General features: G+C 38.2%; 3 protein-coding genes across 3 annotated transcripts; all 3 read left to right on the top strand.

The window, feature by feature from the left end:
• The first annotated feature begins 203 nt into the window (after positions 1-203).
• On the top strand, positions 204-2,575 carry LOC141765381 (perforin-1-like). The gene is made up of 2 exons (XM_074631435.1): positions 204-739; positions 1,372-2,575. The coding sequence occupies exons 1-2, from the start codon at positions 204-206 to the stop codon at positions 2,573-2,575; spliced, it is 1,740 nt and encodes a 579-aa protein (XP_074487536.1).
• Positions 2,576-5,219: 2,644 nt separating this feature from the next.
• LOC141763319 (perforin-1-like) lies at positions 5,220-7,969 on the top strand. The gene is made up of 3 exons (XM_074627892.1): positions 5,220-5,247; positions 5,404-5,939; positions 6,551-7,969. Exons 2-3 carry the CDS (start codon positions 5,404-5,406, stop codon positions 7,752-7,754), a joined length of 1,740 nt encoding a protein of 579 aa, XP_074483993.1. The 5' UTR covers positions 5,220-5,247; the 3' UTR covers positions 7,755-7,969.
• Positions 7,970-10,612: 2,643 nt separating this feature from the next.
• LOC141765128 (perforin-1-like) lies at positions 10,613-13,197 on the top strand. Its single transcript, XM_074631092.1, has 2 exons — positions 10,613-11,148; positions 11,779-13,197. Exons 1-2 carry the CDS (start codon positions 10,613-10,615, stop codon positions 12,980-12,982), a joined length of 1,740 nt encoding a protein of 579 aa, XP_074487193.1. The 3' UTR covers positions 12,983-13,197.
• The last annotated feature ends 2,106 nt before the right edge of the window (positions 13,198-15,303 follow it).

Raw genomic sequence — 15,303 nt, forward strand, 5'->3', positions numbered from 1 at the left:
GTCAGATATTGTAACCTGCGGAGCAGAGCTTGCTGTCAGCAGTCACGGTAAGACCCCAGAGTTTGAGTTGAGTAGTCTCTAACATCAAATTCTTCCTAATCCTCACTGACATCCAATTTGTATTGAAATTTTACATTAAATCTTTACATTGTTTAACTTATTCTGTGTTTTACCTTCTGTTGCTTTTTATTTTTTCCATACAGATGGCAAGGCTGTGGCACCTCATGCTCCTGTGCTGGGCATGGAGTCCTCTGTGTCTGGCAGCCAGCGGAGGCTTCTTTGGTATGCAGCCAGAGTGTGAAAAGGCTCACTTTGTCCCTGGTTACAACCTGGGTGGAGAAGGCTTCGACATTGTCACAAAGGTGCGGAAAGGTGCCTATGTCATCGACACGGAAACATGGAAGCTTGGCAACGGCACTTGCAGGATGTTCAGCAACAGCTACATGAACAAAGAGAGCCAGAAGGTCCCAGCTGCCGTGGTGGACTGGAGAACCCTCCCCAAGTGCAGCATGAAGGTCTCCAGTTTACTCTACGATTCTGTCGAAACTCTCGTCAACGACTCCACCTCAGCCGTGTCCAATGATTGGAAAATTGGCCTTGAAATCCCTGTAGACCCGTCTGTCACTGTTGGTCTTGGCTTTGGAGGTTCCCACTCCAAAGAAGCTACCTTTGGCATTCTAAAGTCAAAACAAGACCGCTACACCTTCTTTCGCCACTCTGTCTACTGTAGCTTCTACCGGTGAGTATGTTGGACAGATATTTGTCTCCTTGTCTTGTCTTAACTCTGAATTTATTTGTTCAGAAAAGGTTCATTTCACAGTGTTCTGGGTAGTTGCAGGGCCGGCCCTAGCCCTTTTGGGGCAAAATTCAGATTTGGAGGTTCAACCCTCCAGAACCCTAACCCTAGCCTCATAAACCGCAACACACATCAGACATCACAATGGTTTTAAGACAAAAATCAAGACTTTTATTTTCATACATAACTGTATTTATTATAATATTAATAAACAATTGGTCTCTGATATTGTTGGCTTAAAGGTGTTTAGGTAGTTTCACTACAACGAGGTGTGAAAAGTGTATTTCTTTCTTTCTTTCTTTATTAGTTCATTTCTTATCTCAATGCAGAAAATGAGGAAGGGCACCCACCGGCATTTTTTGTAATAAATGTATTTATTTATTTTTAGGGTGACCAGCGCCCCTAGAAGGTGGTGCCCTAGGCAACCGCCTATATGGCCTATGCCTTAAGCCGGCCCTGTATAGTTGGGAATAATGATAGCAATTTTGCTTAAAACTAACAACATAAACAGTGACGTGAATAAAATGGGACTGTGACAGACTGTAACTAAATGATATACTTCCTGTTCTTCACAGCTACAGAATGGCGACAAAACCTCCACTGAGTCCTGACTTTGAATCAGCCGTGAACTCCCTTCCTTCCTATTCACATAAGACATCGCCAATATATCGCAGTCTGATGGACACATACGGTACACATTTCATCACACAGGTGTCTCTGGGAGGGGAAATAAAAGCAATCACTTCCATCAAGACCTGCGAGGCAACCATGAATGGACTGTCGGCAACGGAAGTCAAGGATTGTTTGTCAGTCGAGGCCTCTGCTAGCTTTGCAAATACTGCCAGCATTAAGGCCATGTACCAACACTGTCAGGCAAAGAAGAAGAAGTTTGTCTCTGGTCAAACTTTCAGCAGCGTGTTTAATGAGCGTAACACAGAGGTCATTGGTGGAGACATCAACGGCGCTGATATCCTCTTTGCAGGCCAATCAAACCCCAATGTCTACAGCAACTGGCTCAACTCACTGAAAACCACCCCGGATGTTGTCCGATACAACATAAAGCCCCTGCACACCATCCTGCCAAGTGGCCATCCTGCCAGGGCCGGGCTGAAGCAAGAGGTGGAGACGTACATCAAGAAAAATGCGGTGTTGAACAAATGCTCAGAAACCTGTAAGATTGGGCACAGATCCAGCAAAAGGGATCCTTGTGCTTGTGTTTGCAACAGTAATCAGAATATAAAGTCAAACTGCTGTCCCGCTGGGAAAGGTCTTGCAACATTAAAGGTCTTTAATCTCTATGCAGAAGGGTTGAAGGGTGATATTTTTACTAAGACAGATGGTTCAGTGGAGGTTAGATATGGTGATCAGTATAAGCGCACTGCCATCATTAGTAACAATGACAATCCTAGATGGTGGGAGACATTTGAATTTGGACCCATCGTCATTAACATGAAGAACAAACTTTTGTTCAGTGTTTATGATGATGACAGTCGCTGGACTAGGGAACTCCTCGGTAAGTGTTCATTTGATCTGCGTAGCGGGAAGGTGAGCAACAGTTGCATGTTTAGACATGGTACCCTCTTCTTCTCCTACATAGTAGAGTGCGCGGTAAGTCTTGGTGGTGACCAGTGTCAAGAATACATACCATCCCCCATGAGTCCCTCTCTGGCCAAGGTCTTCCACACCAGAAACGGGGTGCTTGTTGGAGAGGCGGGGAAGAGGTACACTAGATCAATCAGTCAGTCAGTCAGGGTGAGGCCAGCTGTTGAGCTGGGATGAGATGTGAGAATGACGATTTGATGACAATCTTAATAGCATCTTTCACACTGTTGTTTGACTTTTGTTTGCAAAAGTAATTACATATGTTAATCCTCAATTTAATCAAAATATGAGTCTGTGAAAAATTGTGTTTGATGATCCACCTTTTCTTCTGCTTCTTTCTTGTTAGTTACAAAATCTGCCAATAAAGCATCGACAAAGACAACACTGGTGTCTGTCTGATTAAAAAATACTGTGAAATTTTGTGGTTTACATTTAACATTGATGTGCATACTCATAAATAAGGAAGCACCTGTAGACTGTCGAAACTATTTTATGGAGGAGGGAACCTGCCAAAATAAAAAATAAATGAATGAATAAATAAATAAATAAATAAATAAATAAGTAAGTCATTAAATGTAGCAAAAATAATATTAACAATAAATGTAGCCATTAATTAATTAATAAAAGGTGACATAAATTGATATTTCTGCTTTAATTTGCTTCTTTATCTATCTTTGTATTAATTCCTTATTTATTTACTCCTGTGTTTGATTTTCATTTATTTTTGATATGTATTTTTGCATTTATTTTTTATCTATTTTATATGTATTTTTAAATATATGTATTTATTTATGTATTTATGCATTTATATACTTATTTATTTCTGCCCGATTTTCCCTTTGCATTTCACCCCTTATTTATTTCCCCAAACTTATTTATTTCTGTATTATTTATTTTATACATTTCTTTATGCATTTCTGCCTCATTATGCAAATGAGGGGGCTGCCACTCAACGTGTGTCATCATGGCGTCAGGGTGCATGACTATATGCTAACTAGCTAGCTAGCTAACTCTGTCTGCTTCCACTTATCAACTCCAGTCTTACAAAAATAAATAAAAAATGATTAAAAAATAAATGAAATAAATACAAAATAAATAAATGCAAAAATAAATAAATGTAAAAATGAATAAAAATGAAAACATAAATAAATAAAATGGAAAATTAAACAGAAGAGTAAATAAATAAGGGAATTAATGAAAATATTGATAAATAAAGAAGCAAATTAAAACAGAAAGATCCATTTATGTCACATTTTAACAATTAATTAATTGATACATTTATTTTGAATATAATTTTTGCTGCATTTAATGACATTTATTTATTGAGTCATTTATTTATTTATTCATTTATTTTCTATTTTGGCAGGTTCTGTCCTCCATACTTTCATGGAGAGTGTGTTTAAGTATGTCAAATATATGACCAAATTAAAATAATTGAGTTAAATAATAACTTTTTTCCCATGTACCAAATTAGGTGTATTGAGTTGTATTTTAGTACCTTTTTTAAGATTTTTTTTTCACCGCAGGAACCATTTTTCACTGTATAACTTTGCAACTACAATTTGAACTGCGACCGTCTTTCCTGTAGGCTGAGATGTAGAGGGGAGGGATTCATGCTGTACGTATTTTCGTTTCATCCTTCCCGCCACCAGCTGGCTGAATTTGAGTTGCTAGCTCCGCTAACTAAAGGTCCGTCTCCCGGAGCTGCCGCACACACTTTTCTTCCAGTGAAGTGGTCTCCTAGTGGTGAGGAGGACGAAATTAAAATAAGGAATCGTTTTTTTGTTTCTGCCGCTTTGGATTTAGTGCAATAAACAAACTATTAAAGTGTAAATGGACCGTACAGCCCGCGGTTAGTGGCACAGTAAACTCACAGATGGATAACGTAAACTATAGGCCGACGCCACACGTGAAGATTATAAGATAGCAGCGTTATTTTGACTGGTTCTCAGAGTTTCAGCAGTTTGGCTGAATTTTGCATTTTTATGTCCTTCGGAGAGTTAGTAGTATTACTGTTAATATGGAGAACGGAACCTGCCAAAACAAAAAATAAACGAATAAATGACTCGATAAATGAATAAATATGTCATGCAATGTGGTAAAAATACTATTTAAAATAATAATAATCTTTGTATTAAATTTCCTTATTTATTTACTCTTCTTTTTAATTTTGCCTTTTATTTATTTATTTATTTTTCAAATGCATGTATTTGGCAAAATGACCAACTCTTGACTTTATGGTAGAAAGTGTAGCATTTTGAAATTCACTTTAGATTAATGTCAGACTCATTTCTCTCTACTACAAAATGCAGTTATGGAAAACTGGGCACTTGCTCTTTAAAACGTTCACAATATCAATTGATAATATGCTGAGTTAAATGTCCAGTTTTTAAATATTATCATGGCAGCCTACAGTATGCTTTATATACTAAAGTTATACCGTGCCCCACATTCCATCAGTAAAAAGCACAGTGTACTACACTACCTTTTAATATAGTATTCTCCTTTTGGGTTAATCATTTTATATCAATGAGCAGCCTCTGTGGCTTGAACTTGAGATCTAGGCGATTTTTTTATATAGCTTATTTCAACTAAATGTACCTTACATTAAAGTGACATGAGAACATATTAAATACAGAACAACCAACACTGCCAAACACCACCCAAAAAACATTGACCACACAACCGTGCCCCCCCCCCCCCCCCCCCCCCACACCCTTGCTTAAATGCAGATGGTTAAATATAAAAATGTGTGAAAATAGGCAATCAAGACTCCTCCTCCACATCAACACTATAACATAGGTCAGATATTGTAACCTGCGGAGCAGAGCTTGCTGTCAGCAGTCACGGTAAGACCCCAGAGTTTGAGTTGAGTAGTCTCTAACATCAAATTCTTCCTAATCCTCACTGACATCCAATTTGTATTGAAATTTTACATTCAATCTTTACATTGTTTAACTTATTCTGTGTTTTACCTTCTGTTGCTTTTTATTTCTTCCATACAGATGGCAAGGCTGTGGCACCTCATGCTCCTGTGCTGGGCATGGAGTCCTCTGTGTCTGGCAGCCAGCGGAGGCTTCTTTGGTACGCAGCCGGAGTGTGAGAAGGCTCACTTTGTCCCTGGTTACAACCTGGGTGGAGAAGGCTTCGACATCGTCACAATGGAGCGGAAAGGTGCCTATGTCATCGACACGGAAACATGGAAGCTTGGCAACGGCACTTGCAGGATGTTCAGCAACAGCTACATGAACAAAGAGAGCCAGAAGGTCCCAGCTGCCGTGGTGGACTGGAGAACCCTCCCCAAGTGCAGCATGAAGGTCTCCAGTTTACTCTACGATTCTGTCGAAACTCTCGTCAACGACTCCACCTCAGCCGTGTCCAATGATTGGAAAATTGGCCTTGAAATCCCTGTAGACCCGTCTGTCACTGTTGGTCTTGGCTTTGGAGGTTCCCACTCCAAAGAAGCTACCTTTGGCATGCAAAAGTCAAAACAAGACCGCTACACCTTCTTTCGTCACTCTGTCTACTGTAGCTTCTACCGGTGAGTATGTTGGACAGATATTTGTCTCCTTGTCTTGTCCTAACTCTGAATATATTTGTTCAGAAAAGGTTCATTTCACAGTGTTCTGGGTAGTTGCAGGGCCGGCTCTAGCCCTTTTGGGGCAAAATTCAGATTTGGAGGTTCAACCCTCAAGAACCCTAACCCTAGCCTCATAAACCGCAACACACATCAGACATCACAATGGTTTTAAGACAAAAATCAAGACTTTTATTTTCATACATAACTGTATTTATTATAATATTAATAAACAATTGGTCTCTGATATTGTTGGCTTAAAGGTGTTTAGGTAGTTTCACTACAACGAGGTGTGAAAAGTGTATTTCTTTCTTTCTTGCTTTATTAGCTCATTTCTTATCTCAATGCAGAAAATGAGGAAGGGCACCCACCGGCATTTTTTTTATAAATGTATTTATTTATTTTTAGGGTGACCAGCGCCCCTAGAAGGTGGCGCCCTAGGCAACCGCCTATATGGCCTATAGTTGAGAATAATGACAGCAATTTTGCTTAAAACTAACAACATAAACAGTGACATGAATAAAATGGGACTGTGACAGACTGTAACTAAATGATATACTTCCTGTTCTTCACAGCTACAGAATGGCAACAAAACCTCCACTGAGTCCTGACTTTGAATCAGCCGTGAACTCCCTTCCTTCCTATTCACATAAGACATCGGCATTATATCGCAGTCTGATGGACACATACGGTACACATTTCATCACACAGGTGTCTCTGGGAGGGGAAATAAAAGCAATCACTTCCATCAAGACCTGCGAGGCAACCATGAATGGACTGTCGGCAACGGATGTCAAGGATTGTTTGTCAGTCGAGGCCTCTGCTAGCTTTGCAAAAACTGCCAGCATTAAGGCCATGTACCAACACTGTCAGGCAAAGAAGAAGAAGTTCGTCTCTGGTCAAAGTTTCAGCAGCATGTTTAATGAGCGTAACACAGAGGTCATTGGTGGAGACATCAACGGCGCTGATATCCTCTTTGCAGACCAATCAAACCCCAATGTCTACAGCAACTGGCTCAACTCACTGAAAACCATCCCGGATGTTGTCCGATACAACATAAAGCCCCTGCACACCATCCTGCCAAGTGGCCATCCTGCCAGGGCCGGGCTGAAGCAAGAGGTGGAGACGTACATCAAGAAAAATGCGGTGTTGAACAAATGCTCAGAAACCTGTAAGATTGGGCACAGATCCAGCAAAAGGGATCCTTGTGCTTGTGTTTGCAACAGTAATCAGAATCTAAAGTCAAACTGCTGTCCCGCTGGCAAAGGTCTTGCAACATTAAAGGTCTTTAATCTCTATGCAGAAGGGTTGTACGGCGATAAGTGGACTGAGACAGATGGTTCAGTGGAGGTTAGATATGGTGATCAGTATAAGCGCACTGCCATCATTAGTAACAATGACAACCCTAGATGGTGGGAGACATTTGAATTTGGACCCATCGTCATTAACATGAAGAACAAACTTTTGTTCAGTGTTTATGATGAGGACAGTTACTGGAATAGTGATCTCCTCGGTAAGTGTTCAATTGATCTGCGTAGCGGGAAGGTGAGCAACAGCTGCATGTTAAATCATGGTACCCTCTTCTTCTCCTACATAGTAGAGTGTGCGGTAAGTCTTGGTGGTGACCAATGTCAAGAATACATACCATCCCCCATGAGTCCCTCTCTGGCCAAGGTCTTCCACACCAGAAACGGGGTGCTTGTTGGAGAGGCGGGGAAGAGGTACACTAGATCAATCAGTCAGTCAGTCAGGGTGAGGCCAGCTGTTGAGCTGGGATGAGATGTGAGAATGACGATTTGATGACGATCTTGCTTTTAGTTAATAGCATCTTTCACACTGTTGTTTGACTTTTGTTTGCAAAAGTAATTACATATGTTAATCCTCAATTTAATCAAAATATGTGTCTGTGAAAAATTGTGTTTGATGATCCACCTTTTCTTCTGCTTCTTTCTTGTTAGTTACAAAATCTGCCAATAAAGCATCGACAAAGACAACACTGGTGTCTGTCTGATTAAAAAATACTGTGAAATTTTGTGGTTTACATTTAACATTGATGTGCATACTCATAAATGCAGAAGCACCTGTAGACTGTCGAAACTACTTTATGGAGGAGGGAACCTGCTAAAATAAAAAATAAATGAATGAATAAATAAATAAATAAATAAATAAATAAGTCATTAAATGTAGCAAAAATAATATTAACAATAAATGTAGCCATTAATTAATTAATAAAAGGTGACATAAATTGATATTTCTGCTTTAATTTGCTTCTTTATCTATCTTTGTATTAATTCCTTATTTATTTACTCCTGTGTTTGATTTTCATTTATTTTTGATATGTATTTTTGCATTTATTTTTTATCTATTTTATATGTATTTTTAAATATATGTATTTATTTATGTATTTATGCATTTATATACTTATTTATTTCTGCCCGATTTTCCCTTTGCATTTCACCCCTTATTTATTTCCCCAAACTTATTTATTTCTGTATTATTTATTTTATACATTTCTTTATGCATTTCTGCCTCATTATGCAAATGAGGGGGCTGCCACTCAACGTGTGTCATCATGGCGTCAGGGTGCATGACTATATGCTAACTAGCTAGCTAGCTAACTCTGTCTGCTTCCACTTATCAACTCCAGTCTTACAAAAATAAATAAAAAATGATTAAAAAATAAATGAAATAAATACAAAATAAATAAATGCAAAAATAAATAAATGTAAAAATGAATAAAAATGAAAACATAAATAAATAAAATGGAAAATTAAACAGAAGAGTAAATAAATAAGGGAATTAATGAAAATATTGATAAATAAAGAAGCAAATTAAAACAGAAAGATCCATTTATGTCACATTTTAACAATTAATTAATTGATACATTTATTTTGAATATAATTTTTGCTGCATTTAATGACATTTATTTATTGAGTCATTTATTTAATTATTCATTTATTTTCTATTTTGGCAGGTTCTGTCCTCCATACTTTCGTGGAGAGCGTGTTTAAGTATGTCAAATATATGACCAAGTTAAAATAATTGAGTTAAATAATAACTTTTTTCCCATGTACCAAATTAGGTGTATTGAGTTGTATTTTAGTACCTTTTTTAAGATTTTTTTTTCACCGCAGGAACCATTTTTCACTGTATAACTTTGCAACTACAATTTGAACTGCGACCGTCTTTCCTGTAGGCTGAGATGTAGAGGGGAGGGATTCATGCTGTACGTATTTTCGTTTCATCCTTCCCGCCACCAGCTGGCTGAATTTGAGTTGCTAGCTCCGCTAACTAAAGGTCCGTCTCCCGGAGCTGCCGCACACACTTTTCTTCCGGTGAAGTGGTCTCCTAGTGGCGAGGAGGACGAAATTAAAATAAGGAATCGTTTTTTTGTTTCTGCCGCTTTGGATTTAGTGCAATAAACAAACTATTAAAGTGTAAATGGACCGTACAGCCCGCGGTTAGTGGCACAGTAAACTCACAGATGGATAACGTAAACTATAGGCCGACGCCACACGTGAAGATTATAAGATAGCAGCATTATTTTGACTGGTTCTCAGAGTTTCAGCAGTTTGGCTGAATTTTGCATATTTCTGTCCTGCTGAGAGTTAGTAGTATTACTGTTAATATGGAGAACGGAACCTGCCAAAACAAAAAATAAACAAATAAATGACTCGATAAATGAATAAATATGTCATGCAATGTGGTAAAAATACTATTTAAAATAATATTTATCTTTGTATTAAATTTCCTTATTTATTTACTCTTCTTTTTAATTTTGCCTTTTATTTATTTATTTATTTTTCAAATGCATGTATTTGGCAAAATGACCAACTCTTGACTTTATGGTAGAAAGTGTAGCATTTTGAAGTTCACTTTAGATTAATGTCAGACTCATTTCTCTCTACTACAAAATGCAGTTATGGAAAACTGGGCACTTGCTCTTTAAAACGTTCACAATATCAATTGATAATATGCTGAGTTAAATGTCCAGTTTTTAAATATTATCATGGCAGCCTACAGTATGCTTTATAGGTATCAGGAAAAGGTAGTGTTAACTAAAGTTATACCGTGCCCCACATTCCATCAGTAAAAAGCACAGTGTACTACACTACCTTTTAATATAGTACTCTCCTTTTGGGTAAATCATTTTATATCAATGAGCAGCCTCTGTGGCTTGAACTTGAGATCTAGGCGATTTTTTTATATAGCTTATTTCATTACAGGTCAACTAAATGTACCTTACATTAAAGTGCATGCAACAAGTGACATGAGAACATATTTAATACAGAACAACCAACACTGCCAAACACCACCCAAAAACCATTGACCACACAAGCTAACCCCCTCTTGTTTAAATGCAGATGGTTAAATATAGAAATGTGTGAAAATAGGCAATCAAGACTCCTCCTCCACATCAACACTATAACATAGGTCAGATATTGTAACCTGCGGAGCAGAGCTTGCTGTCAGCAGTCACGGTAAGACCCCAGAGTTTGAGTTGAGTAGTCTCTAACATCAAATTCTTCCTAATCCTCACTGACATCCAATTTGTATTGAAATTTTACATTCAATCTTTACATTGTTTAACTTATTCTGTGTTTTACCTTCTGTTGCTTTTTATTTCTTCCATACAGATGGCAAGGCTGTGGCACCTCATGCTCCTGTGCTGGGCATGGAGTCCTCTGTGTCTGGCAGCCAGCGGAGGCTTCTTTGGTACGCAGCCGGAGTGTGAGAAGGCTCACTTTGTCCCTGGTTACAACCTGGGTGGAGAAGGCTTCGACATCGTCACAATGGAGCGGAAAGGTGCCTATGTCATCGACACGGAAACATGGAAGCTTGGCAACGGCACTTGCAGGATGTTCAGCAACAGCTACATGAACAGAGAGAGCCAGAAGGTCCCAGCTGCCGTGGTGGACTGGAGAACCCTCCCCAAGTGCAGCATGAAGGTCTCCAGTTTACTCTACGATTCTGTCGAAACTCTCGTCAACGACTCCACCTCAGCCGTGTCCAATGATTGGAAAATCGGCCTTGAAATCCCTGTAGACCCGTCTGTCACTGTTGGTCTTGGCTTTGGAGGTTCCCACTCCAAAGAAGCTACCTTTGGCATGCAAAAGTCAAAAAGAGACCGCTACAACTTCTTTAGTCACTCTGTCTACTGTAGCTTCTACCGGTGAGTATGTTGGACAGATATTTGTCTCCTTGTCTTGTCTTAACTCTGAATTTATTTGTTCAGAAAAGGTTCATTTCACAGTGTTCTGGGTAGTTGCAGGGCCGGCTCTAGCCCTTTTGGGGCAAAATTCAGATTTGGAGGTTTAACCCTCAAGAACCCTAACCCTAGCCTCATAAACCGCAACACACATCAGACATCACAATGGTTTTAAGATAAAAATCAAGACTTTTATTTTCATACATAACTGTATTTATTATAATATTAATAAACAATTGGTCAAATATTGTTGGCTTAAAGGTGTTTAGGTAGTTTCACTACAACGAGGTGTGAAAAGTGTATTTCTTTCTTTCTTTATTTATTAGTTAATTTCTTATCTCAATGCAGAAAATCAGGAACGGTGCCCACCGGCATTTTTTTAATAAATTAATTAATTTATTTTTAGGGTGACCAGCGCCCCTAAAAGGTGGCGCCCTAGGCGACCGCCTATATGGCGTACGCCTTAAGCCGGCCCTGGACAGTTGGGAATAATGACTGCAAAATTTGCTTAAAACTAACAACATAAACAGTGACATGAATAAAATGGGACTGTGACAGACTGTAACTAAATGATATACTTCCTGTTCTTCACAGCTACAGAATGGCAACAAAACCTCCACTGAGTCCCGACTTTGAATCAGCCGTGAACTCCCTTCCTTCCTATTCACATAAGACATCGGCATTATATCGCAGTCTGATGGACACATACGGTACACATTTCATCACACAGGTGTCTCTGGGAGGGGAAATAAAAGCAATCACTTCCATCAAGACCTGCGAGGCAACCATGAATGGACTGTCGGCAACAGATATCAAGGATTGTTTGTCAGTCGAGGCCTCTGCTAGCTTTGCAAAAACTGCCAGCATTAAGGCCATGTACCAACACTGTCAGGCAAAGAAGAAGAATTTGGTCTCTGGTCAAAGTTTCAGCAGCACGTTTAATGAGCGTAACACAGAGGTCATCGGTGGAGACATCAACGGCGCTGATATCCTCTTTGCAGACCAATCAAACCCCAATGTCTACAGCAACTGGCTCAACTCACTGAAAATCATCCCGGATGTTGTCCGATACAACATAAATCCCCTGCACACCATCCTGCCAAGTGGCCATCCTGCCAGGGCCGGGCTGAAGCAAGAGGTGGAGACGTACATCAAGAAAAATGCGGTGTTGAACAAATGCTCAGAAACCTGTAAGATTGGGCACAGATCCAGCAAAAGGGATCCTTGTGCTTGTGTTTGCAACAGTAATCAGAATCTAAAGTCAAACTGCTGTCCCGCTGGCAAAGGTCTTGCAACATTAAAGGTCTTTAATCTCTATGCAGAAGGGTTGTACGGCGATAAGTGGACTGAGACAGATGGTTCAGTGGAGGTTAGATATGGTGATCAGTATAAGCGCACTGCCATCATTAGTAACAATGACAACCCTAGATGGTGGGAGACATTTGAATTTGGACCCATCGTCATTAACATGAAGAACAAACTTTTGTTCAGTGTTTATGATGAGGACAGTTACTGGAATAGTGATCTCCTCGGTAAGTGTTCAATTGGTCTGCGTAGCGGGAAGGTGAGCAACAGCTGCATGTTTAAACATGGTACCCTCTTCTTCTCCTACATAGTAGAGTGTGCGGTAAGTCTTGGTGGTGACCAATGTCAAGAATACATACCATCCCCCATGAGTCCCTCTCTGGCCAAGGTCTTCCACACCAGAAACGGGGTGCTTGTTGGAGAGGCGGGGAAGAGGTACACTAGATCAGTCAGTCAGTCAGTCAGGGTGAGGCCAGCTGTTGAGCTGGGATGAGATGTGAGAATGACGATTTGATGACGATCTTGCTTTTAGTTAATAGCATCTTTCACACTGTTGTTTGACTTTTGTTTGCAAAAGTAATTACATATGTTAATCCTCAATTTAATCAAAATATGTGTCTGTGAAAAATTGTGTTTGATGATCCACCTTTTCTTCTGCTTCTTTCTTGTTAGTTACAAAATCTGCCAATAAAGCATCGACAAAGACAACACTGGTGTCTGTCTGATTAAAAAATACTGTGAACATGTAACATTGATGTGCATACTCATAAATGTGGAAGCACCTGTAGACTATCCAAACAAATTAATAAATAAATAAATGACTCAATAAATAAATAAATAAATATGTCATTAAATGTAGCAAAATAATATTAACAATAAATGTAGCCATTAATTAATTGATAAAAGGTGACATAAACTGATATTTCTGCTTTAATTTGCTTCTTTATCTATCTTTGTATTAATTCCTTATTTATTTACTCCTCTGTTTGATTTTCATTTATTTTCTATTTATTCATTTATTTTTGCATTTATTTTTTATTTATTTTATATGTATTTTTAAATTCATGTAATTATTTATGTATTTATGCATTTATATACTTATTTATTTCTGCACGATTTTCCCTTTGCATTTCACCCCTTATTTATTTCCCCAAACTTATTTATTTCTGTATTATTTATTTTATACATTTCTTTATGCATTTCTGCCTCATTATGCAAATGAGGGGGCTGCCACTCAATGTGTGTCATCATGGCGTCAGGGTGCATGACTATATGCTAACTAGCTAGCTAGCTAACTCTGTCTGCTTCCACTTATCAACTCGTCTTACAAAAAACAGATAAAAAATGAATGCAAAACATAAATAAATAAATGTAAAAATTAATAAAAATTAATACATGAATAAATAAAATGGGAAATTAAACAGAAGAGTAAATAAATAAGGGAATTAATGCTAGATAGATAGATAAATAAAGAAGCAAATTAAAACAGAAATATCAGTTTATGTCACATTTTATCAATTAATTAATTGATACATTTTTTATATTATTTTTGCTGTATTTAATGACATATTTATTTATTGAGTCATTTATTTATTTATTCATTTATTTTTTATTTTGGCAGGTTCCATCCTCCATACTTTCCTGGCAAGCGTGCTTAAGTTTGTCAAATATATGAACAAATAAAGTAATTTAGTTAAATAATAACTTTTATCCCATATACCAAATTAGGTGTATTAAGTTGGATTTTAGTACTTTTTTACAAAAAAAATTTCATCTCAGGAAACATTTTTCACTGTATAACTTTGCAACTACTATTTGAACTGCGATCGTCTTTCCTGTTGTAGGCTGAGATGTAGGGGGGAGGGATTCATGCTGAGCGAACACACAGTTACAAGTGTAAATTACTACAAATGTTAACTGATAGCTCTTGTATTAAATAAACCTACAGCTGCTGTGAGATAAGCATTTTGACAAAATGACCTTCCCTTTAAGCACAGTATGTAGGATAAAAGCCGAATATTGTTTCCTGGGGTCATGCACTTTGGGGATTTTTGGGGGTTTCCCGGGTTTTATTACAATTTTTTTTTTTAAATCTTCTAACCAACACATCATCAACATACCATGGTGACTTGTATCTAAAAGAAATGCACATGACAGCAGGAGTGTCATAAAATGTGCTAGAGTGGGAGGAACAGAAACCCCCAAATAAAGGAACAGAAACCTATTTGAATGGGTGGGTAAAAGTGTAAGGGTGATACACAAGAAAAGAAAAACAATACGGACAAAATAAAGAGTAGATTATTTTATGGGCCTCTGTTGCCATGCCACCATCATACAGAGACATTTAGCTGTGATTCACATCAAAGCATCCCAGCCTCCCAATGATACGTTTAAAGTTAAAGCAGGAATTATCTGTCTTCCCCAAAACTAATAAACTCATCTGCATTTAGCAAGTCATTTGTGTATTTTAGTCATCTGTATCATTGTAGCCCATGTCGGGCTCTAGACAACAGGGGGCACTTGGCAAGGTTTTCTTTAGGGGCCCTCCTTACTTAATGTGTTTGTTTGTGGTTTTATTCATCATTTACTGATGATTTGCTGATGATTATTTCATGATTTACTAAAGGTTTATAGATGACTTACAATTAGGGCTGTCAAAGTTAATACGATAACGCGTTAACGTAATTGTGTTTTTAACGCCACCAATTTCTGTGACGCATTAACACAACTTGAAATTTTTAAGTTGTAGTGGGCTCAGTTTTAAAGTGAGAGTAATACACTGACACCATCGACAGTTCTATGTGCATGTGTGAA

The sequence above is a fragment of the Sebastes fasciatus genome, chromosome 3 (genome assembly GCF_043250625.1).
Source record: "Sebastes fasciatus isolate fSebFas1 chromosome 3, fSebFas1.pri, whole genome shotgun sequence".
In the NCBI taxonomy this organism is placed as follows: Eukaryota; Metazoa; Chordata; class Actinopteri; order Perciformes; family Sebastidae; genus Sebastes; species Sebastes fasciatus.